General features: G+C 41.1%; 1 protein-coding gene across 1 annotated transcript in view; it reads left to right on the top strand.

The window, feature by feature from the left end:
* Positions 1-4191: 4191 nt before the first annotated feature.
* The window catches only part of LOC131973872 (PDZ domain-containing RING finger protein 4-like), a 137829-nt gene continuing 115716 nt past the window's right edge, over positions 4192-26304 (top strand). The window contains exons 1-2 of the mRNA XM_059335988.1: positions 4192-4837; positions 4949-5038. Coding sequence (XP_059191971.1) covers positions 4283-4837; positions 4949-5038 — 645 coding nt within the window. The 5' untranslated portion in view covers positions 4192-4282. The remainder of the gene's footprint in view (positions 4838-4948; positions 5039-26304) is intronic.

The following is a 26304-nucleotide window of genomic DNA, read 5'->3' as shown; positions in this document are numbered from 1 at the left end:
GTTGAGGTACACAGATCAATCTTGAAAAAGGAAACAACAGAAAAATATATCAGCACCGGGTTCACAGTCTGGAGATTTCAGTCACATCACACGCAAAGCATTATTCCACTGAATAAGGAGTATGGATTTGTGCCCCATATGGCGCTAAAGATTAAAAGCTGTAGCTGCTTAGCATGTAAAGAGAAAAGGATGAAAACATAATTCAAAAAAGTCCCAGTTAGAAGTTTTAGTTCACAGTAAGTCAGCCTGAGTTCACTGATGAATTAATTAGAAATTGAGTCTGAAATACTGATGTTACTGCAAGAATGGAAGTCCATCCATGGAAACCACACACCTCAGGAGAATATTTTCAGTTTGGCATGTCCACTGTTTCACTTTAAACACACACACACACACACACACACACACACACACACACACACACACACACACACACACACGAAGCAAATGTGTCAAAGGTTTGTAAGAAGTGCTATCAAATTCAGACAGATTCTCTACTGGGGTCGGACCACTGGTGGTCTCAGGTGCCTTTCACTCTGCTCTTAGTTGTGCCGACACTCCTGAGGTGGATTTAAATAAAAAATTCTACAAAAAAGAAGCTAAAAATACCCACTTGAACACCAGTATGTTATACAAAGCTGTTACTTTAGACAGGTTATGTGTGAAAAGCTGTTTCAGCTCTCACATACTAAATAAAATAAACTATAAAGCATAACGTGTGATTACCTTTAATAATCAACTGTTACTGCAACACATGCTCAATTTATGTGTGGATTCTTACTTTTTTTTAAAGCCATGTCTGCGTCCAGGAGAAAGCTATTCTGTACCCGTACCAAATATATCAGATAGCCTTTCAATCTGTCCTCCATTAAAGATAAGGCCAACTCTGTCAATGTCTAGTTTTTCAAGCAGAAACAGCTGTTGGAGTTTTGTCTCCTATCAGGTATCCAGCAGATGAAAAGTAGATTGATATCACTTCTCCTCGTGGATTAGGTCGCACCAAATGAATCAGATTTTAGATTCTTATTGAGCTTTTGGTCATCTCTCCGTTTCAATCAGGGGTCTTAATGCTTATTCACTGCAGGGAGAACAAAAGGCAGAGATAACTTTTTTTTTTTTCCAGGAGCTTATCAGTCCAAGCATATGGCCTGTGTGAAAGGTCTGATCCCAGGTGGCTGTGTAACACTTTCCCCAAGAACACACTCACAATCATTGTTACCCAGGCTGCAGCTCGGCTCCTCCAGACTTTAAACTCATACGGTTCTGGAAATATAGCTATTTGCTGACAGTTAATTTAAAAAGATTTAATTTAATATCACATTATAAAGTAATACAAGAGCTACTATTTCATTTGCAGTGATTGGCAGGAGGAAAAAAAAAAACACTCCTCTGACCTCCTTGTGCATGTGTTTTTGCAGACAGGTGTGCAGTCCTGGGACAGATTGCGCTATTGTCTTTGTAAATCTACACCTGTTCTCTGACAGCTCAGACAACACAAAACATACTTTAAAGTGGTGCACAGCAGACTAGAACCAGACTGCTTTGCTGGAAGACCTGAAACGTGACGCCCGCTCTGAGATGCCTGCAATATGTCATGCTGTGTCAGGCAGAGAGACTGGCCTAGACTCATGCAGGAAGGCTTTATTAGTGAAGGTCTCCATGCAGATATTATGTTACAAGCCAGAGTATAACCACTTAAGGACATTATCCCCTTCTTGTGACAAGTTTCATTGACAAGTCATCCCTGCAGAACCTGTTCCAGATGACTAAAGTAACTTAACTGATGCAGTAAGATGAAGATGAGGAGCAGTAAAACCCCACTGATTATGTCAGTCATGATGAGGATTGTTAGATCCAGTTGTTTCCATCTCTGAAAGCAGCTATGTGAGCGAATGAGCGACCTCTGCTGGTGAGAATTTATAACAGACATTAAGTGCACTGCAACAATCACAGCTGCACAGAATTAAACCAACCACCCAAAACTAAATTAAATCTGATTGTGAGATGGTTTTTTCAACTGACATCAAAGGGACAGTTTACCCCCAAAATCAAAAACACATATATGTTTTGCTATCTTGAGTAACAGGGTCATTATTTCAGGAAAGAGACATTGCTGTTGAGTTTTTCAAATGTATTTTTTGGCACTTTGAGCAACACAAGCTGAGAGTTATGTAACTCCCACCAAAACAATCTAGATTAAAGCACAGTTGGTATATTTTAATTAAAAGTTTAAATAAGTTTTGCAGAGGTGGGACCAAGTCATTATTTTGCAAGTCACAAGGACGTCTCAAGTCTTTGCCCTCAAGTCCCGAGTCACCACCCAAGTCAAGACAGGCAAGTCCCAAGTCCTACAGTTTCAGCTTTGAGTCCTTTCGAGTCCTTTTAACAACAGAGTAATAATATTTAAACGAATCATGTGCCCGCCACCGACCGTCTCCCTCCCTGATTACATCCTCACGTCCTGCCGACAGCAGGTACAAATATAAAAGTCGGCATAAAAGCCTTCAGTGGAATACACCGATAAAAATAAATGTGATTGTTTGAAAAACAAAAACAAAACTAAAACTAACGGTCCGTGAGACAAAGCAAAGCAATTTTGGGCCTCTTTTTGTGCATTCTCACGTTTTTTTCTCACTAATTTAGCATTGCTACCAGCAAAGTTACCTAGCTGAGAAGCGAGCGTTAGTGTTCATTCAAAACTTACCGTTCTTTGTGCAACTTCAAATGTCGGACGAAGTATGAAGTTGTTGCGTCTTCGTCACCATCTGAAATCTTCGACCTGCATGCTTTTGTTGACCACTTCGTAGATTTTATACCCGAACGAAAATATCTTTGGTATCATTTTTGCCAACTGGCAACTGATCGAATTTGATTGGATGTTGTGCCGACACGTCAGACACAGAAACAGACGCACACATTTACACAAAGAGAGATAGAGCGGTTCTTAGTAACACACTTTTTAATCTTTGGGTTTTAGGAAAAGTAACAAGTCTTTTCGAGTCAAAAGGCTCAAATCCAAGTGAAGTCACAAGTCACAAGTTATTAGTCAAAGTCCAAGAGTTGCAATAAGTCTCTTCACATTTTGTCAAATTGGGCCAAAAGTTATCAAATTCATGACTTGTCAGACTCAAGTCCAAGTAAAGTGACTAGAGTTCACACCTGTCATATTTGATGTAGTGGTTAGCACTCTTGCCTCACAGCAAGAGGGTCGCCAGTTTGACTCCGCCCTGCTGCTCTTCTGTGTTCCTGTTTTAGCGTGGGTTCTCCCTGGGTACTCCGGCTGCCTCCCACAGCCCAAAAACATGCACTTAGGTTTAATTGGCGACTCTAAATTGCCCATAGGTGTGAATGAGAGTGTGATTGTCCGTCTCTAATGTGTCAACTGGCGACCTGTCCAGGGTGTACCCCGCCTCTCGCCCAATGTCAGCTGGGATAGGCTCCAGCCCCCCGCGACCCAAGTGCGGATAAGTGGTTAAGGTTAATGAAAAAAAAAAAGAATGTTTCCAACTGCAGTTGAGTAGGCTGCACGATGCGCCGAGATACATTTACTTTACATGCCACGCCCCTTTAGACGACTTCTTTCAAGTACTTATTTTCTTCCAAACCATAAACTTTTTCTACCTTATCAAGAAGTTTTTGTCTCAAAACCTAAGTAGTTTTGACACCTAGCTTGACCAGGCTGCCACCTTTAAGAGGGCGTGTCATGTAGTGGGCGTGTCCTGTAGTACCTGCAGATATAGTACTTCCTCCTGAAGCTCCTCATTAGATTGAAACCATAAAATAGATTGAAACGCGCCTGAACGAACACAACCAATCAGAGCCTGTAACTCATTTTAATGACTGCTCGTGGACTGCGGTCAAACTATCAAACTAGGCAGCCCACCTGAAATATGAATCATAATTATGTTACTTCATTGCATATTATCATCTCATATGTTTTCAGAAACATGTTTTGGTGTACTGTTTAGCTGTGAAATGAGAAAGTGTTTGACCCGGCCGTCGAGCAAACATTTTCAGCAGAGAGAGGTCTCACTCTACTTCAAATTCTAGCGATTTTTGTTCGTCTTTTCCAGTTTCCTGCCTACTTCAGCTTTAACAAACAGCACTAGGCACTATTTTTTTGCAGCGTAAACTGTCCCTTTAAATAAAATTCAAACACATTAGCTGAAGTTTTAGTGAACAGCAGGAAAACATGCCCCTGGCCAGAGAGAGCAGGAGTGAGTCAGCGGGGTGAAGTTTCCTCCTCAGACAGATTTCGCTGCTCAGAGCAACATCTCATCTCATGTCTGAGGGAAGTGGCGCAACCTCTCAGCTCAGTGTGTGCAGTGCAGACCGGTCAAACTTTTTTAATGCACTCACGTCGACATGTGCTCAGACTTGTAAAATAACTTTGTCCCAACTCATTGCGCTGCACAGGGAAACTATGTGCGCCGATTGCCCAACTTCTTGCGCCGAACAGGACCCAAGCTGCCAAGTTTTAAACCCAAACTGCGGGATGGAGTCGCGGACTCCGCTACAGACGGGCCATCGCGGTGAAGGTGTGTGTCAGAAAGGATGCGGGCTCCTGCTGTCCCCTGAGGACATCAGCAAAGGACAGCATTGCTGTGTGGACGCGCTCCGCACCGTCACCGACAGGCTGGAAGAAAGAAGCGCAACTCTGGAGCACGAAGCCCGGATGGCGAGGCTCAGGTGGAACAGGAGGGAGCAGTCCCTGTTAGCCCAGGTGTCCTCTCTGCAGAACGAGGCCCAGCTATCTGCTCTCAAGTATCAACGGAGGCTGCACCAATACATGCTGCACATCAACAGCATTGCAGAGCAGGTCTCTGGGTACTACAAGGTGAGAGGAATTATTAATGTCATCTGTTTAGCATGGAAAAGTATCATGGTTTCACTTTGAGTCAAGACTGGATGTAATTTCCAAAACTTTTGTGTTTGATGTGTGAATTAGAGAGATGTGAGATCTGACATGCAGAGCCAGATATCAGATAAAGCAACATGTGCAGAGGGAGAACCACAGGAGCAGCTCAAAGCACCTGAGGTAAGAGGAGCACACCTACTGCTCACAGCTTTGTGTCTGTGTCTTCTCCCCTTTCCTGCTGCACACACTGACATTTATGGTTCATTCATAAAACTTTTAGAACACAAGCTTTGGTTGTGTTTATCCAAAATGCCCTGAAGCACCAGCAGCAGTGTATGTGTGTTTCTTATCCGTCAGTATCACAGTTAGTGCCCACTGAGACACTTCCCCATGTTGTTGATATTAGGATTTAGGTGTTTTTAAAAGCAGGGTTTTTTTTATTTTTTACTTCTTTCCTTCTCTGTTTCACCTGCTGCCTCAGCTCAGGTTTAACCCTGCTGCCAGACGATTCTTTGTGTAAATATTGACTCTGGGATCACACTGAATGCTATGGAGTGGTAGCAAACTCTGCGTGAAGACAGCTTATAGGAGGTAATCTCTCCTCACACCCTGTTGTTTGTCATTTGCAGTGGTGTGGTCTCTTTTTTTTCTCTCACAGAGAGAGTGTGTTATTATTGACAAAGGACTTTATTGTTTAAATATCACATTGGTTTATATATGATTGTAGTCACCAGTGTATGTTTGCCAGCAATATGTGATCTACTCAGTGATTCAAGCTTCTGACTTATGTGGAGAAATCTGTCCATGTCCTTAGATTTCAACTTTTTTTGTCCATCCTTCTAAAATGGTCTTTGTTCTTTTCGTTGGATCTAATTTCAGTGTCTGGTTAGTCTCCTCCATTTTTGGGAAAGTTTGAGGTCAGAGCACATTATCACATTTCATCTAGAATCACTGCGTCCTAACTGAAGTCCAGCCATACAAGGAAAAAACAGAAACAAAACATTTCTAAGGGGGGAAAAACCAGATGAAAGTTGTATTGACATTGTGCAAATTATGGATTATAGTTTACACAAACAGTATATGATTGAGAATCTTTGAGAAGTGTATTTCACTCCCATATGGACATTTGCACATGCCTGCTGTAGCCATGCTGGAAAATTTAAAAAACAAATGAACAAATATACTCACTTTTGGTGTTAACAGCTTGTATTCAATGTTAATTATTCCCTGTTTGCTTTTGTGCTTGTGCATAATGTGTTTGGTGCATGTAATTGATGGGCTAAACTACTCGGACACGGCTTCTGACTTCATTTTAAGTCTTTGTTGTCACAGGGAATAATTTATCAAACCTCCCCATGTAGCTGCCAAATCTAATAATAGCTCTTGTTATAGTAAGCTCACAAGGTAGCCTAAAAGTTTTTTGTTACTAACCCAGCAGCCGGAGACTCTGTTGTGTTTGGGCTGCTGCTGAGGGTGGATGGGTTTAATCGAGGTGACGGTCATATAAAGTATCTCTCTAATTGCCTGCAGCACGCTGTGAGTGCAACAGACTCACTTTTGATTAATGTGGAAAACTGTTCACTCTCCTCTGCCAGTGCTGGGCAGAAACACATCTATTTTCAGCACCCTTTTTTTTTCTCGCCTAAAAACTCCACTCTAATGCCTCTTTAATAGTTTTCTCACTGTGTGTTTTCTTCTCTTGCTTTCCAAATGGGTTTTCCAATACTTGAGAGAGCGGGGTTGCAGTTCATCAAACAAACTTTTTACAGTTTAGTGGAAATCCACTTTGTTAGGAAACTGATGGGCTTTCTGTCTGCATAGACAATAGAGTTTGGTGACGAGTAAACATCCCAGTAGCAGTTATGGATTGTCCCATTCGAGGTCCCTTTGTGTGGTTGGAAAGCCTAATTGTACCCTCTGCTAAACCCCTTTAGCTACCGTCCAAACAAGTTTTCCGTTATAGCACGTCAGCGCAGTGCTAGAATGGAAATAAGACTTTTAAAACAATGATTCCCCAATTACAAAAGCCAGACGAAGCAGACTTCTCATTAGCAGCTGATGACCATTTGCTTTGCTGAATAAAATCACAACTACAGCTTGCAGATTTCAGCTCTAGCTGGCCAATTAACTGCAGGTTTAACTTGTGAGTTGGCTGGAAACAAAAGTCTCTCACTGACTCAATATCTATCAAAAACTTTTAAAGAGATGTTAAATATGCAGATGATGGATGCGAACATAATATAATGCAAAAAGACTGCTGCTTAAGGTGGTTTATCTGAGAAGGGGTGGTGCAAATTAATAAATATGCATGGTAAAAATGCCAGAATTTCATATATCATCATCATATTATGGTTCGGCAGGATGAGGAATTGACTGATATTACCTTCATGGTAAGGAGATCATGTTTTTGGTGTGGTTTCTCTGTCTTTTTGTTAGTTAGTTTATGGAAAAAACTACTGGCCCGGCTTTTATTAAACTTGGTGGAAGGGTGTAACATGGGCCAATAAAGAACCCATTAAACTCTGTAGCGGATCTGATTTAAGGGGTGGATACACAATTTCCTTCTCAGTTCTTTTCCTTACTTTCTGTAACTTTGGGAGATGGGACATTTGAGCAGCTTTCATGTGGTGTCTGAAGAATCGTTCCCAAATCATATTTCATGGCTCAGCTGATCAGTTTACTATGCTCTTTGTTGCCATGCAAATACTGGAAGCAGCTATTAACCTGCTGTTTAACCCTTCTTGGTAAAGTCTGCGTCTCTGAGTTTTTGCTCTGTTTGGAGGCTTTCTTTAGAAACGCATACAAGCAACTGGTTTGCTCAATCGCTCTCATTTTAAAATGGTATTTTTAACTTTTACAAGAAAAAATATTATGAAGATGAGGATTTTGCCAAACATAACACTTATTTGGTGAACATGTTTGACTGGGTTTTCTGAATGAACATCAGAACAGAGCTTTTAGTTGACATTGTTATATACATATTACACAATTGTGCCAGTTCTGAACAGGGATTTTTGTCATGCAACTTGTAGCCCTACAAAATAATGTAGTTCACTACATTTAATGGATTTTGGAAGTAGAGAAATACACTTCTTTTTTTTTTTGTCCCATTCCGAACCAGTAGTTACTGTGTTTTGGCTTTGGATGCACCATTACCAATAGATATCAGTAGATATCGCTGATAATGAGGCTGGTCAATTCAATTTCTTTATTATTATTATTATTATTATTATTATTATTATTATTTTAATATCAAATTACAAGTCAGTAAATGTCTAAATATGTTTTAATTTGTTGCAATCTGTATTTTTTTTTTTTACAAAGCTAGCAAAGTCATGTTTTTTTAAGCCTGATGTTGCCTTACATATAAAAGAATGATCCTGGTCACTTCTACACAGTAAGGCATACAGCTTATTCATGAAGTATTGATATTGGTTCAGCCGTCTGTATTGTTCGGTCCCCAAAGTTTTGGTATCAGGAGAGAAAACAAAAAACCGTTGGAACAGTGCATAACTGGTTTTGGTTTTGGAAGAGCTGAAAGAAAAGCCACAACTCTCCAAACTCTTCAAGTGCATGTGGATCCAAATCCAAAGCTCCACAGGCTGCCGTGCCAGAGTACTACTGCTAAACCTGATTGGTGTCCAGGGGATGGTTAGAGAACTGTCGACTGATCTGCCGGTCAGCTTAATTAAATGAATTACACCTTGTCCTAATGCTTTCAGGTTTCTTGATTTAAAACATCACCCTGGTGCTTTGTGGACAATGACGTTGTTGTTAAAAACACAAACAAAGAAGCCTTTGAGTTAGTTGTTGAAGTGGCTCCAGCAATAAGCAGCCCCACAGATGCCAGTTGTTCGTTATTGTCAATGATCCTTATGGCTGCTGTTGAATAACAGCTCGCCGAGAGCCTGTTCAGTACTGTGTGTGAAAGCAGAGAACGGCTGTGACAGAGAACTACTGTGAGATGGCAGAGAACCACCGTTAAGACTGTGACTTAATGCGATTCACAGCATATTTTTCCATGTACCTCAGAGATATGCTGATGTAGATCCAGCTGATCTGTTCAGTGGGCTGACAGTGAATGCAGTAGGTTGCTGTGTGTGAGTCAGCCTGTTCTGCTATGCTGAAAAGGGATAATAGAAGCAAGACGGCACTGAAAAGGTAAAAGGATTAGTCACCGCTGCAAAAACATACAGTTGTCTCCATTTGTCCGTGTAATTTTCCTGTATGTTTGTTTAAAACCAGATGAACACACACATGAAACCACAGTTGAGGTAACACATCCCACTCCTTCTTTTCTGCAGCCAACATCCCCAAAGTTTGGAAACTAAGGAAACATTTTCATGTATTTCACCATGGATGGCTCTTTTCATCATCCATTACCAAAGCTGTCAAAGTGTCGACTGCACATGAGAGCAACCATCTGTTTTGTTGACCTGAGACACTTTATTGAAGAGCTCCTGAAAGAGAGACTGAGGCCTTTTCACCTGTCTGAGAGTGAGAGTACAGTAGCTCCAGCTAATTCTTCTTTTTGTTCCGATCAAGTGAAAAGAAAAGGGAAGGCTAGAGTGGATGGTACGCCACTCGAGTATCGGTCTCATCAAAATCCAATCTTGCGTGACAGGCGGGGACCAAAGCAGGCCAGTTTGTTTGCTTCCATAACAAAAGATGACAAGAAGAGATTGCTTTGCAACAAGAGTAAAGATAGATTTATGACCTCTGCTTTTATGTCAGTTGATTTGATTTTTTTCTCTCGCCCAGACTGAGCCACAAAATAAAAATGATAAACAAGTGAATATCTTTTTCCCATTGAAGTTGGGCATCGTTGCTGTAGTTGAGGGAGAAAAAAAATCTAATTTAACTACCTGAGAAATGTGGAAAAAAACATTTTATATGTAGCTGAAAACAAAGGCAGATGCCTAATGGTCAAATCAGTCGGGCACACAGTTGTACACATCTTTTTACTGCTTGTCTAGACGGCTTTATAGTCTCTTTGTGCTCCAATTCCCCAAAGCACTTTGTTGGAAATAGGAGAGAACGCTTGTATTCAGATAAAATAGCATAAAGTCATTGGTTTACAGCTGCTGTCTGCTTCATTCACAGCTGACAGATCAAGAAAATGGGATTGGTGGATATGGAAATTGAGTCGATCAAACAGTCCCTTTCAACTCCTCCCTGTCAGGGTGTAAATATGGGGCTGTCATGTCTTGTGTGCTTTAGCCCTCTGGAGGTGTTTTCTGTACCTGTTCTGCTCTGTTTGGGACATCATTTACACAGAATTTACATGGCAGCTGTTTATCCTTCGCCTGGGAGAGAGGGACCGCCCTGCTCACCATTTCCTATTTCCTCTCCAATTCGACAGACACGCACGCACACACCAAGCTGCTAAAACAAACTTCAGCTCACATTACTCTTGATTTCTCAGTTAAGACCAATTAGATTTCAGATAATTGTTCAATGCCTCTTTAGCAGCATTTAGACGTCTTATTTAATGTCCCACTGCTGCTTATCTCTCATTTTAGTTTAAGTTTCATAGGTGTTGGTTTGGCAAACAAGATGTTTTTCCAAAGCTCTTGGCAAGTGCTGGTGTTTGCTAATAAGGCAGATATTGAGATTAGGTTCTTCAGATTCCAAGGTTGGAGCAGTGGCTGTGGAAGTGAATCATGCACCTTTTGTTGGTTTTGTCCTAAGCTGTAAATGTCTGTTTGTGTGTGCGTGTTTGCATGTATGTACTCAAGAAGTCCAGGTCTGTTGTTTTAGGCAGCAGGCGTGAAAAAGAAAACCGTTCCCCTAAAGACCACCGCGCTCGTAAAAGAGGAGCACTCTGGGTAAATTTGTCCTTACTTGCTGAAAGGACCTTTTTGAATGTCGGTGGGATGTTGGTTAGTTTGGCCTGCTGGATGTTTGAGGGAATGTTTTGATTTTCACACTTTGATGACATTTTATGTTCCTTAATATTCATTGAAAACAACTGCAGAGTGAAATATTCAGACTCATACATACAGACTGTGTGTATATGCCTCAAGTTGCTGCTTTATTAGACACACTCGGCTAATATTAATGAAGTCTAAGACAACAGCCAACAGTAAAAACTTCTTAATACTAAGGTTATAATAATGGTCAAGTGTTTCAAATATTTACCCTTACCTCACTTAAATAATTAGGGTGAACAAAATATGAGAAGTCAGTAAAATGCACCGCAGTTTAATAAAACACAAAAAGCTATTCATTTTTTATTATACTTGTATTAATAGTACTTGTTGTTTTCTTTGAAATAGCACTGCAGCTTTCAATTATGTTTATTACTGATTAATTTGCTGATTATTTTCTCAATTAATCGTCAAGTAGTAGTTAAAAAAAACGATAGCATATGAATAATCCCAGTTCCCAGAGAGAAAGTAGGACATCTCCATATTTCAGAGGCAGAAATACACTATTGTCTACTCTACTACGACTCTACTTAAAAATGTGTGAGGAACACAGTTCATTGTTTTATTATATTGAGATGAAACAATTTAGCAATAATTCAAGAGTCAGTCAACAGAAAATTCACAACTGTGAAAGTAATTGTTCTCTAACAAATATGCCAATCATTCACTGATTTCAGCTTCTGAACTGCCAGTCTTTTTTATTTTTTATTTTAATTTTATCCCACGATTTTGTAACCCATTTTATTTTATCACCCAATTTGTCCTACGACATGATCCTGGGGGCGCTACCTCGTCCCTGTCGGTCTGGGGAGAGCCCTGAACTAGCCACATGCTTCCTCCGATACATGTGGAGTTAGCAGGCCGCTTCTTGACACCTGACAGGGGAGATTCCCCGGTGGGACGTAGCACGTGGGAGGATCACGTTATTCCCACCGGTTCCTCCCCCCCATCAGGCGCCCCGACCGACCAGAGGGAGGCTCTATAGCGACCAGGATCAATGCATGTTTTTGTGAGATCCTCTGGGGACACGGGGAGAACATGCAAACTCCACATAGAAAGGCCCTTTTGCCGACACCGACCAGCTCTGCAGACACCGGAGACATGGAGGTGGGGACACGCCTCCAACGCCCACAGCGTCCTGGCGGGAATCGAACCCAGGACCTTGAGGCGAGAGTGCTACCAACTGCGCCACCGTGCCCCCAAAACTGAACTGCCAGTCTTTACTTTACTTTAGGAGTGTTGGTCTGACCTTGCCACATTTTTCTGGCATTTTATAGACAAAATATTCAGCCTTTTTTAACATATTTTTGACAAATGGCAGCGACTGTATTTAGTCTTTTGTGAAGATTTAATGAGTGTTTGCATCCGACAAACTTTACTTCTGTATTCTTGTGTGTACACCTGCACTTGCCTCTTTGTTATAATGAGGTCCCAGTATCGACTTTTCTCTCTTTTTCTCTCTATCTGCGGACAGTTCCTAAACTGTTATTTCCCAGGAACATTGTCTGAGCAGATGTTAATGTATTGCCGCTCCGTCCTGTACTGCAGCTCTGCTCTCAGGTGTTTCTGCAGGAAGCACACGGTGACGGCAGTGATTCATCATCTCAGTTACTCAGGAGGAGAACGCTTGGCTTTATTCACACCTTAATGACTGCAGCTCGCTGCTCTCTGCTGCTTCTCTGTGAACTGGATTGAGAGCCTCGAGTTCAGGATCCATCAGCCAACATCTGGAAAAGAGCCTAGTGTCAGCGAGGCCGTAAACTGGGAGGCTGCATAGAAACTGATGAACTTTGCAGGTCGCTTCCTCACATGGTTTTAAGGAATCCCACTGCGTATGTAACTGCTTATTTATACTCAGACATAGATCCATGCAGGCATACACAGGCAGATTTTTTTAAATATAGAAACGTTGTTCAAAGACACTTGTAATACACAGCTGGCACAGATGATGTGGACCCCACTTCTAACTGATGTCACGGAAAGCTCCACCAGAGCTCTCGTGCAACCAAACGTTCCCCTCTGTCTCCGAGTGTGATGAGAAAATGGCTTGTTGTGAAGTTGATTCACCAACTAAATATCTGTGGTCCGATCTCAATTCAGTCGCCCCCTCTGTTCCCATCTTTACCACCACCGGGGGGTTCGGTTAGTCAGTAACCTGATGTCTTTTGAACTCACACGCACCTACTGATTTCCCACTAGACTTGATAAACATGTGGCTTAACCTACAGCTGTTACGGGGAGATTACAGTGAAAGCCTTGAGTCAGCATGTACACAAGTGTACACTACCAGCTGCGTACACACACACACACCCACAGCAGTGGCCCCTCTATCATCAGGACTCTCCACACAGCTTGTAATGAGGTAGAGTTGTGGCTAGACTGTCCACGGTGAGAACTAAGAGCCAGTGCTCTTCTAAAAACCCAGCATAGCCAGTACCAGCATCATGGGATTATAATCAAGTATTCTACTAAATGTTTTGCAACTTCTCAACTCTTCCCCCCGGCCTAGTGTTTCCAGTTGGTGCTGCTGCTGCTGTCACAAAGACAACTGGATCTGTTTTCTTTTTCCTCAGAGGTAGAAATGACACAGGACTGTTTGTTCCAAACAACCTGCACCACAGAGACAGTGATCACATGTTTTCTAGTAGATGGATTAATTTACTTCTTCATATATTGTTTATTGTTTATTGTATCCTTTGGATCCCCATTAGTCTTCATAGAGATGAAGACTATTCTTCCTGGGGTCCACATTAAATCAAACAATTATTACACAATTACATCATTACAGCATTTATACAGATAATAACATGAAGTCATTCATCCTAACAATATTATAATGTATATTAACATGATTTTAATATATATTAAGTAGTACAAGGCATGATTATAAAAAGAGTTACATGATTATAGAAGAGTATACGAGGTAAGCATACATTTTACCATGACGTTCAATGCAGATGTATTAACATACTTGAGTTCAACTTAACATGATTTCATATTTTCATAGAAGATTATTGCAGCATAAGATTATGACTAAACACTGCTTCTCTCAGTTTCAGTTTAAAACTCGACGCTCCACTGGTAATGATCAAGTGTGGGGGAGACTGTTCCAGTGAGCTACAGCTCTATACATAACTGACCTTTTGAGTGCATTGGTTCTAGGTAAAGGCAAGGTGAACGTGTTTCCCGAGGCCTGTCTAGTACTATAACTATGTTTCACATTTGTTGGCTGAAGTTGTAAGAATAAAGAAACAGGTTTATGTGCCTATTAGCAACAAGGCTACAGCCCAAAGCCAGAAATGACTGTAAGAATCCTTCTTTGAATTGGGAACCCTGATCTCAGTGCTGTGATTACAGGCAGAGTACAACAGGTCGCATTAATAAGTAGGCATGTTTTGTGTTTTTATCACTCTTTCTCTTCTCCTTCTTTGCTTCTTCCATTGAAGGCTCTTACTTTTGCTGTGTAGAGTTCACAGTAACTATGGTTGTTCCAATTGTCCACTACTAGTCCACTAGGACAGCTACTGTAAGCTACTTTGTTGAGTTGCCACTGAGTGAAATGTTCTCTGGTTAGCAGTGATGCAGTGTATGTGTCCAAAACTTTTATTGCTAAAATGTAAGAACGTAAGGAGTGAAACTGTAATGTACAGCCGATGACAATGTGGGAGGCAACAGAGAGTTTGCCGTCTTTGTTCAGGCTACAGAGGCTCTGTTATTATTTTGTACTCTCTTTTGTACTTTTCTTTTTGTGTTTTGTGCTGTAAATCCAGACTTCATTATCCTGGGTGTCAGTCATAATTGCACAGTGAAAGCGAGACTTCTAGGGAAGTAATCTAAATGTCGATGGCGTCATTAAATAGCCGTTACATTGTGCAATCTACATTTCCTTTATAATGATTGAATGAATGATAATAAAGTTAAAGTAAGAAATGTGTTTATTGCCGTTTTAAGCAATTGGATAAGAAAATTATTGGAGAAATATGGCCAAGTCTTCTTAAACCTCCAATATGAAGATGTTTTATGTAATTATAGCAGGTTTGTGTAGCTTTAGTCAGGTTGTGGTCGTACTGGTTATATGGGTGCATTTACTTTTGCTATTGTGTCTTTTCTGATGCCACTAGGAGTCACCAAACACACTGGTCACTGGGTTTCTTAAACAAAAGCAACATATATTATTGCAAAAACATCTAAAGTCGGTGCACACGTCCTCTGATGGAACAAAGCTTTGATTCGAATCAAAGACTTTCATTTGTCGTGGTCACTCGTACATGAAACAACCTAACGTAGCAGCCAGCGCTGAGCTGTCCGCACGTTTATTGTCACTTAAGCCTGAACCCGTAAAAACACTGGGGCCTCACACTGTTGAATCCATTACAGATAATCTGGGGAGTTTAAAATGCCTCTGTGGATCATGTCGGGCTACACATCATGGCCTTTGTCAGAGGAGACCGTGACATTACCTTTGGCCTTTCACTGTTAGTGCAGTATCATCAAAGCGCCATGCCTGCAGACTGTATTTACTGCACATTCATCTGCAAACTGAATTAAGGCTGCCTCTGCTTTTGTCGACAGGAGGATTAGGACTTAATTACATCTGGGCAGAGGCTGCCTTATAGTCAGAGAAACAACTGTACAGTGGAAGACTGGTGCAGTACATTAGGGAGGTGTTGAGGAGAGGGATAAGCCTGTGTAATATGCCAGGTGCGTCCAGGGTATTAGCAAACACTGGCACGGCACAGTGCGCCTGCCAAGACAGGGGATCAAAACAAGCCTACCCCCTTTGAATCCTCGCTCTTATTTCATCTTGAAGGCCAACACTCGCCTGTGTCGGGCATTGTTGAGTGGAAGAAAACAGTGCATTTTGTTTCAGATCTGCAAACAGCAGCATACAAAATGCAGGCAAACACACAGCCAGGTTCTGGCAGAAACTGCATTGGTTTCAGTTAGCTGTAGTGATATCTAGTCATGCAGACAGTTCTGGTTTTCTTTGTCTAGATTTGAAGATATCTGTCTTTGAGATTTCTGCCTTCATCCCTGTACAAAGGAGGGATTTTGTTTGTGGTTCACACAGCTCTGAAGGATGATGAAGAATTAATGTCCTCTTTGCTTTAGATAATTCACAGACCTTACTGTGAACAGCAAGGCAGTAAATTGTGTGATTAAAAACCAGTAGAACTAAATTTAAAAACGAAATTTAAGTGAGTCAATTGTCTTTTTTTCCGGTTATTTATGAGCAAGATTAAGAGTCTATAGTCATGCAAAAAGCTCTGTGAGACTGTTCTATCATGCGTACACTGCAAACAGATGTTTAACTGGTTCAATGTTTACCATGTTTGTCATCTTAGTTAAATGTGCTCACATGCTAGCATTTGCTAATTAGCACCGAACTGAAGCTGAACCAGAATGTCATTAGTTTAGCAACTTTGACGCTCTGCAGCTAGATGAAACGTGGTTGCATTACAATTCATCCTGAGGGGATTATTAATGTGTTTACCAGACTTAATTGCAAACCAACCAGTCGTTGTTCTGAATTTGAATGTGTACCTTTTGGTTTGAAAAGTTTTGGAATCACCAAACTTAGTATGATTCATCCTCTGGGAACCATGAATGTTTCTGTAAAATGTCCTGATAATGAGATTCAGGCTGACCAACAAACCATCCTGAAATGTTAAAATAAAGTGATAATGAAGATGATTTAAATATTTCCATTGCATTGAGAACAATTGAAATTCCTTCCCATAAAGAAGGTTATTGCACATTTTACAACCTGTGTTCACAAATACTTTTATTTGACCGCTGAGCAGCCTAAATAACAATCACTGCCCCTCAGTTTCTACCTCATAAAAACACAGGCTTTCTCTTCCAGCAACTCATGAAAATTAACTTGTTATTTCTGGTTGAAAGACTCATCCCATTATTCAATAATAATAATAATATTATTTAAACAACCGCAACATTAAATCTCAAGTCTTCCCCATTACAATGACTGAACAGGCTCCTTCCTGTAATAGCCAGAGAGCAGTGTTTGCCTGCTGTAGCGTGACCTCTTAGGAACTAGTTAGTGACAGGCTCAGTGTATTATTTTTGCAGCCAGATAGAGCTGTTTAATTCTATTCCAATCATCGCCTTCATGTTATTGCTGGAATTGAGAAAAGGAACTCTGACTGAGTGATGTATTTTTTAATTAGCTAAATGGGCTTGCAGAGTAATTGAGTATGAATATTCATTGTTATCAATGTTGTCCCACAGATAGAGTTTTATTCATAATAGTTTCAATATCTTGGAAGGAAAAGTAATCGTTTCAAATAAACCTATTACATGTTCTTTTTTCCAGTCAAGCAGATAATGGAATTCTGAAACATTGTGCAGTCATTTCATCACCATTGACTACATTACAGTATCTAAAGTATCATAGCCTCAAAGATCATTATTTTGCTTTTTGATAGCAATATTCACTTCCAGGCATCTCAGTTGGAGTCTCAAATCCTAAAAGAAAAGCCTTAAAGCTGAGGTCAAACACAGGCCATAGAGGGCAATTGGCATGAGAATATTGTTGTTGTTTTTCTTCCAAAAACTATGGTACATATTTTTTTTACATAACTGAGTTGTTTAAATGCATGAGCCCTAATATAAATTTGTCAAGGAAATGATGGCTTGTTTGAACAGCAACAATTAGGACTGTGAGGACTGTGTCGTGCTATCAGAGCTCTATATGATTCCCATTAATTAAAAAAGGACACATTTCTTTGAACTGGCAATTGTGACGGTTTCCTACAAGCACCCCTTTTGGTGATTGAGCTTCTTGCAAAGAGAAACCAATGTTCAAAATCTCATGCCTCTTCATCAGTAGAGGAGCACATGAGGGTGTGGGAGCCTTGATATGCGTGTGTGAGTTTGAATTTGCAGTGTTTTTTTCACAAGGCAACACACATACGTCAGTTTTTTCTCCCTGCTTCATTTCCTGCTAATTGATCTCCACCATGTGGAGCAGGAGGCAGATCACAATCTGCATGTGTGTTTATGCGTGCATGTTTGTGTAACTACCGCCAACAGTGAGCCAGATCTATTGGGCCACGGTACAGCTGGTGGTGTTGAGTCAGCATGTTGAGGTCACAGCACTGGTGTTGGTACCAGACCTCCATCTGGTTGTGCCAACAGAAAGCAACGCCAATCTCTCACTACATCTGATTCTATCGCAGCGCTCCAGATTGGGTTTGGCTTCGCTGCAGCCCCCACACATTGAGAACACATTGTTTTTGCTCGTCATGTGTTTCTCATTAAATGCTGTTTGTTTGGCAGATTAGGTTGAAAAGCAAGTGCGGTGGTGGATATTTCTCTTGTGCATTGATTTGAGTTCAGCAATTCAAACCTGAGTGGGAGCACAGCGGAGTACATGTGGGGAGTGTAATGGCACTCTCTCACCAGCAGATGGCAGAAAGTACATGTGTGCAGTCTTATTTATTTGCAGCCTGCTACAGATGTTGGCGAGGCTGTTGATTTGTAGTTATTAAGGTAATTAGGATAGATGGGAATAGATTGCTTCATGAGAACTTGTTTAGATGTTTTGCTGCACATCTGACAGCTGCGTGTGTTTGATTCACATAGATGTGTTTTTGCCCTTTTTGCTGTTTGGTCCTCAGTGACAACATGTATACACAGAGTTGAATATTTCAAATATTCAAAAAATATATATTCAAATATTTTTTTCTTCATAGCAAAAAAGAGACCATGTGATAAAGTCGAAAGCTCCAGAACGAGTTTGAGTTCAGACACTTTTGTCAAAGTTTCCAAGAGCAAGACTGACCTCTCAAGCTTATCCATTAGAAAAAAGTTTTTGGTGCGTAATAATTTTTTTTTTTTAAATAATTTTTTATCCCACGATTTTTGTAACCCATTTCTCCCCATTTTTTTCATTCTAATTTGAAGATTTCCTGATCCATGCAAGTTGCAAGAGGATTATTTTGTTCATGTAGTTGTAAAACAACATTAGATGCATGGAGACATAAAAAAAAAATCAATTCGCAAAGTGGTGAAAATGCTCTCTTTCAATATATATTTTATGAGAAGTGGTAAAAATTGGAAACGGAAACAGTACATATACAAAAATACACCTGTGTCTGTTTGCACAAGTCTGTGAAGTGAACTCTTCTGAGTACTGGATTGTGTTTCTTTGCTCTGGTTTCCTCTGTATTGGAAACCTCTTCAAGACAACAGCATAGAAGAGCACCATCTTTCCAATACTTGAAAGGATTTTGTGTTGATGTGCTGCTCAGCTCTCCCTCATCTCTCGTCTTCTCTCCCAGTGTGACTCATCTAAGCTATGCACTCTGCTTCTCTTCTGTATGAAGTGGATCATATAGAGCTCACATAACGGCATGCCGAGCCTTTCATGTTTTTTATTTCACAAAAAAGTGGGTGTGTATTTGGTGTCGTATGGCTCAGAACTACGAGAATAGCTGAGAAACTCTGCACGGAACCACCAAATGGATTACTGATAGGAAGCACTTTTGTGTGTTGATTTCTAGTTGTTTTAACAGCTTCCAGTGGCCAGATTGACCCGCTGGGAGAACCAAGACAAACTCGCCTGTTGTTCTCCCCATTAGCTTGCACCAGTTGTTGATTAAGTTTCAATAGACTCTCACTAGTTGGTTTCCTCCGCTTAGCCTCCTAATAAATGCCAGGGACGATTTGGCTGCGATTGTCTTCCCTCATCACTGCAAATGACCGCTGAGTGCTGCTGCACTGTGAAATCAATAGCCTTGGACTATCAGAGCCTCGAACACTCGCAGATTACTGATGAGAGTGATTGGAGGCGTTTAGCTGTGAAAGTGTGTATATATGCGTGTTTGTTTTTGGCTAGATATGTGTGCGAGAGAGAGTGTAACAGAGGGAAATTAAGAAAACAAAGGTAATGATTGGGTGTGTGCACTGAAAGAGTTTGACACAAAAGAGAGACAAAAAGAGAAATAATGATTGCATGCATTTTTCTGCATCCTTTTAGGTGCATGATTGTTTCCACGATAATGCTTGGAAAATCTCCTTCTATACAAATGACAGAAATGTCCTCTTTCCAACAGAGGGAGGGCTAAAATCAATGTCAGCTAGCAGTCTGTGCCTAATCAAAGTGAGTAGTTGCCCCCCTGTTGCAGAAAGCGGCTTTACTCCTTATTGTTTTTAGGGCTGTGTAATTGGCTTGAGCTGATACATGCTGGAAAGAAAGGAGAGACAATGCTTTTTTGTCCATAATTTAGTGTTGTTTTGTGGTACATAAAATTCACCGGGCCGGTAGCGTATGGGGATGTCAGAGGAGAGAATAAGACTTTATTTCTCAGCCTCATTCAGTGCATGATATTGAGCGATTCTATAATTTGCTATTCTCTTTGTCTTGAGTCAGCTGCCTGTGGACGGAGAACTTGCCGTGCCTTGCAAGGCTGAGGCAGCGTGATTCATCATTTTGGTAGCATACTCATAGAATTTTTATTCCAGTTTCACCCTCGATTCCCATTTTTTACCTGCATTAAGAGGCAACGTTACTTCACAGATCTTTCCATCTTATCAATGTGTGTGTTTGTACACAACAAAAGGCCATAAATCAGACCTGCATTTGCACTCTGCATAATGTATCTCGTGTTTGGATGAGGAAATGTGGGTGATCTTATGAATAATACAAGCTGCTCAGTCTTCGATGCCAGTGCAGATAATAATAAAGCAGGCTTCTATCAACGTGGGCCAACCAGGAGAGCCAGAGAGCCTGGTACATTAGCTGTGGATGGCTGGTGATAAATCAGCCATTCACAGAGAGGATTGCTTGGCACAGGGAGCTCCCTCCGGAGGCCTCCCGGAGCTGTGCCATACGGTGAGGCAAGGCATTCAGAATGCCCTCCTTACCCAGTACCACAGGTCTCCGGGGTGGCTTTTAATCGCCACAAATGGGCGGCGATAACAACTGGCTGTATTTCACGTGCTGTCCGATAGTTACGGCCTCCCGTAGCTTTTACGACAAGGAGATGTCAGGTTCCTGGCATAATTGGCTCTTCTATGGGGATTTTATGAGTCTGTTTACTCTGTGAGGAGTACTTGTCTCTGGGATGCGATGCTCTCCTAAGAGCCCACTGGGCTGGCTGGCTGATATACTTTCAGCTTATGTCTGCGTAGGGGGAGGCTGTCTAATGATCAGATACTGTATCGCCTACTGATTGATGTGCCTGGGGCCAAAGCCCGGGGTGGTTGGAGTTATCGGAGCCCAAATCTGACCATCTTCATTCACACACTCATAGTAGGGGACAATAGAGTGGGAGACTTGCCTCTGTCACTGTGCTGATGGATGGCTGCTGTCTGGGCCAATCCAGGGCTATTCTTCATACATTTCCATACAGCAGAAGCAGGTGGGGGAGGGGTTTGCCTCACTGCATTGAAGTGAATCATCCCAGTAGAGTGAGGGAAGTGTAAGTAACCCCTATTCTTGTCTTTAACTAGGCAAGCTTGTAGTTTAACCTCCCAGCACATGTTTCTGTCACAATGCAACCCGCGGCGATGCACACAACACGTCTCTCGCGTGTTGTAATAATTTATAACCTCGGTGTTGACCCGTTGCACACGGAAACATCATCAGCAGATGAGGAAACATTAAACATAATCTACGTCTGTGATAGAAAATTGCGATGCATCTTTCAACTCAACGAGCCATGGCGGAATTAGCTTTGTCTCCTGATTTGTGTTCTCGTTTGATGTTTAAGTATGATGATGTGATAAGAGCCTGTCTTCAAAATGTAGGACTCAGAAGTGAGCAGAGTTATTATCTCCTGTTTCCTTTAATCTTCTTTCTCACTGTCAGGAAGAGTGCTCAAGCTTGTTATGAAGCCTCAGGACCCACGGCCGGTCACATGTGACACTCAAAGGTGACACTAGAAGCTAATCAGCCACTGTGTGATTAGATGCAATGAAAGACTGCAGTGGGCCACAAAGGAAGCCAGTGGTGGTGAGGATGTTCTGGCAGCATTGTGGTCCAGCATTAATCCTGTTTGCAGAAAATGACAAATAGACTAAAAGTACAGAGTTTAAATTGAACTCACCCATGGAACAACAGAAGAGTACAGAGACAACATTCACTGTGACTCCATGAGATGACAAGTCCTTCCAGGGGCCACTAAAGTTAGGAAGTTTCATGTTATGTACATAGTGGCTTAAATACACTCCTCACCTGTTTGTATAAACCCAGAGTCTGTATAAAAAAGTGGACATAGGGTCTGAATAGTAAAGCCAATGCTGAAGTGCCTTAAACCTGCATTCTCTCTAATGGCCAGCAGGGGGCGATGCTACAGGCTGCAAAAAGACTACTCCTCACTTGATTTATTAACTCTGTAAACATTTCAGAATGACTTTATAGCCTCAATCACATCGTCTCCTTAAATACAGCATGATGTTCATTATTTAAATTGATAGTCCCCTTTATGCCACTGTGTACATTCAACTTATTTTGAGGTGTTGTCTGTATTTACATCTTTTAAAGTTAGTTTTCTGTTCATGCAAGTTAATATTTTGATTGCTTAAAAAGTCTTGTTCAGCTGTACAAAAATATTGAAAGTAAAAAAAAAGTAAGTTTTTTGTTTTTCTCTAGCAAAAATTTGCATCCAAATTAATATTTCTAGCACCAATCCCTAATGTTTCAGTAAAGCTTTTTATTCTGGCTCCCAAAAACCAAACAAGCAACCAAGATAGCCTTTTATATAGAGTATCGGTTCCCCAAACGCAATCTAATGCAGTCTAAAACAACAAGCCTTGTAATTAATCCAGCCTTTATGATGGTTATAATGTTCAGTTTTTGTTTATTTGTTATTAATTTGGTGATCCGAGAGTTGATGATTCAACTTTATGGTCATTTTGGAGACTTTAGTTTGTGCTGATGTTGTATTATATTATTTGGATAAATTATAAGGAACACCTGTCAACAGTTCAACAGCACAGCCTTCAGAGTGATCATAAAGGTGAATCAGCACTTCTGTAATCATCTAATTAGCCAAAAAAACAGACCATTATAACCTTCAGAAAGGACGGGCTATTTCATCGGATTATCTGTCTAAACATTAATGCTTAAAAATGACAGTTTGATTGTTGCCTGTTCCTGTTCTTTGACCACTCATTTTTTGTTGTTCAATACCAATTTCCAGTCATTTCTTTTCTTTCGTATTTTTCTTTTGAAACTTTGTTTTTGTTTTGCCTCGGCGTCCCTTCACCAAAACACGCCTCTGCACTTCCTCTAATCCCCAGCATGGTAGTGCTTTGGTAACCGCACAGTCCCAGCACACCACATTAATTATTTAGGGTGATAAATATCCATGACGTTGGAAGAAAGGAGAGCGTGTGTGTTTGAGTATATCTGTGTGTTTGTGTAGATGTCTGTATATCTGTTTGGAGGTGACGGCTGTTCTGGGCTTGTCAGCTGCGATCACTGGAGACCCCGGCTGATGCCACAGAGCAGACAGCAGAGAGACAGCACATTGTTCTACAGGTAGTGGTGCGAGGCTGTGTGTGTGTGTGTGTGTGTGTGTGTGTGTGTGTGTGTGTGCGTGTGCCAAAATAACAGTAAAAATGAGCCATAGCGCTGCAACAGAAGTCACCCTATTGTCTTCTTATTTCCTCACACCCCTTCCCAGCATGACACCATCAAACTGGTGCACTCCCCTGTGCTTTGCAACACTCAGTTGTCAGTGACACATGCATGTGTATGTGTTTACCCTCGTCTATGCGTCTGATTGTGCCTGCGTGTGTGGTCACATGCTGTGCCGGGGCGCCGCTGCACCTGTTTCATGTGTCTTAACGCGCTCATCATCTCGCGAAGCCTTTACAGGTCCCAGTGCCCCAGACATAAACACACACACAGACACACACACACACACACTCACACCTTGATGAATAATTAAGAAGGCAGCCACGTAGATAAGAGGCCAGTGCACCTGAAGGAGCATCTCACCCACAGCCGTCATGTCGAACACGCTTGGATTAAACGTTCTTTGTTTCCTCAGTCATACGTTTGGTTTCTTGTCTGTCAGGCGTGTCGAGGTTCAGGAAAAGTCACATATTTTTTTAATGCGCGCGCACACACACACACACACACACACACACACACATACACATACACACAGACACGCTGTATCCTATTATGGTGCACTGCTTGACAGTCAAAGGGGGTCATGTTATTTCAAATCTTACAGTTATTTATTTGGTGTGTAGTTAATAGGTAGTCAGTTAATAGTAAATTAGTTAATTAGGGTTGACCCCAATACTCCAAAGCTTCGACCATTGGCATGTAATTGGTGTCCAAATGCTCGATTGCTGAAGCTCCTCCTGCATGAATGACAATAAAGAAGCATCTGTAAAAGAAGTGACTGTTACAGAACTGAGGAACTTTTTAAAAGACCGGTTCAAACCTGAACCCTGGTAATCCTGAGAGGATCATAGATTCCATCGGGTGCAGCTATGACTCAATTTTGTTCCGTCCTCTGTGCTGCTTCATGTGCTGTCAGTGTTTCGGAGCATTCCCCGATTCTGTAAACTTGCAGATTTAGCTGTTTTGGTCAATTTTCCTTTATTATCGCTCATATGTGTTGTTATGGGTGGTATTGAGAAACGGCCTATTCTGTTGTTTAGGTTAAAGATCTTGTTGTTATTTGTGCTACAAGACTGTTGCGAAGCGGTTAGCCTTCCCACCCCCCAAGTCAAATCTTCAAATATTCACCAGTAAAGCTTTAAAGTGCCAAAAGCAGTACTCAGCACAACCCTATTGTTTATAGTTAGTTAACAGTTATAGTTACTATACCTCTTTGATTACTTATTTCACCACAATCCAATGGAGGTAAATACAAGTGAGTTTGTAGCACTGAGAGTATTGAGAAAAATGACATCTTAAAAATGAAATACCAACAACAGTGTCCTGGTTCCACAGACTTCACTGTCAACTAGACCCACTTTCCATTGAAGAAAACTGTCTCTGGAAAATAAGCTGCCTTTTAAGTTTCTAAGTGTAAAATGTCATTTTCCAATGTGGTGAGCACCACAAACACAAATTTGTATGGGGTGGTGGCAGAAAACTATGTTGTGGTTTTGTTTGGACCAACCCTTTAACTTTACCATTTTTATTAAAAACTAAATGCTACTTCCCAAAATCCCACACCATAAAATCCATAATTACAATAACTAATAAATGCAAAGCGGCCGTGCTGAGACAGCAAACATTTCAAAGGAAATATCAGTGTGTTTGCATATCTAGTTGTAGCATGTCGTCAGTGTGTAATTGAGGATGCTGTTATCATGGCAGTCAGAGCACTGAGAGCCATTAACAGGCCAGTCTTTTATGACATTCTGTATTATGGATGCCTTGTGCGTGCAGTTTCATCAGAGGCCATAAACATTGGCCCAGTCAGCAAACTCCACTCATTAAGAGACATTTAAATGTAATTATTTATTGATGCCTCTTATGATCTATTGTCCTGGCTGCACCAGTGTGGGTTTTTATTTTTCATGTCATGAGGCCTGGCCGCTGAGATTGCCGAGGTTAACAGCTGTCTTAACTGTTGCAGGGCTAATTAACGTGCCCTTTTAGCAATCTTTGAAAGGGCAAAGAGAGAGCATTGTCTGGAAACGAAAATGGAGAAAAACATCTTTCTTTTGGTCTTTGAAGTAATATTTGAGGTGCTCTAGCACAGCTGCACTCTCATGGAAAAACTCCCATGCCCATTTTTTAAAAAGGTTTGTGCAGTTTATCTTTCTGACCTCCAACAACACCACAGATCCAGCGAAAGATGATGAAAGTCACTTGCAATTCTTAGATACGTGCAGAAGCAAAGATTTAAATAATTTCTACAAACTGTGTACTGCTCAGTAATTCATGAAAGGTTTAAGAAACCAACACACATTTGACTTGTGTAACTACATTCTTAATAAATAGATGATTTCATGGACCATGTAAAGTTTTATTGACCATTTTATGAGAGACTTTGATAGAGTGCCAATGAAACTCTCCCATTTGACATTTGCTACAGCCAAGATGATAAAGCTGTTGAACCGACACATTTTATGAAAGACATTTTTGCTCACTTAAGGTTTTATTAGAGTACAGGAAGACACAGCCCGGCTCACACAGCCAGGAAGGGCCACGAACTGGAGCTTAGGAAGAGTCATTAAGAGTTCAAGAGGTATCGAGGGGATAAATTAGACCGTTTTTGGAGAATAAGAGCTCATATTCCCACTTGCTGTCGTGCCAAACCTACCCTTTACATTTCAACTGGCAGTGGTACTATGTGTAGACTAAGACATCCTTGCTGGACATGTCTGCAGATAGCACTGTGGAATTGAATTTTTGTGGGCACTGTAGCTACAGATATGTATCTGGTGTCCCTCCTTGTGTAGTTTTAAGATTATAGCCCTGTGTCTCTCAGAACCTAAGCTGAATAATTAACATAGTCCAAACAATGGCTAGATAGGTAGTCTACCTAAATGCTAATGTAAACATGCTGGCAT

This window comes from Centropristis striata, chromosome 6 (assembly GCF_030273125.1).
Source record: "Centropristis striata isolate RG_2023a ecotype Rhode Island chromosome 6, C.striata_1.0, whole genome shotgun sequence".
Taxonomy (NCBI): Eukaryota; Metazoa; Chordata; class Actinopteri; order Perciformes; family Serranidae; genus Centropristis; species Centropristis striata.
The sequence above is the reverse complement of the archived record's forward strand: the minus strand, read 5'-3'. Positions and strand labels throughout refer to the sequence as shown.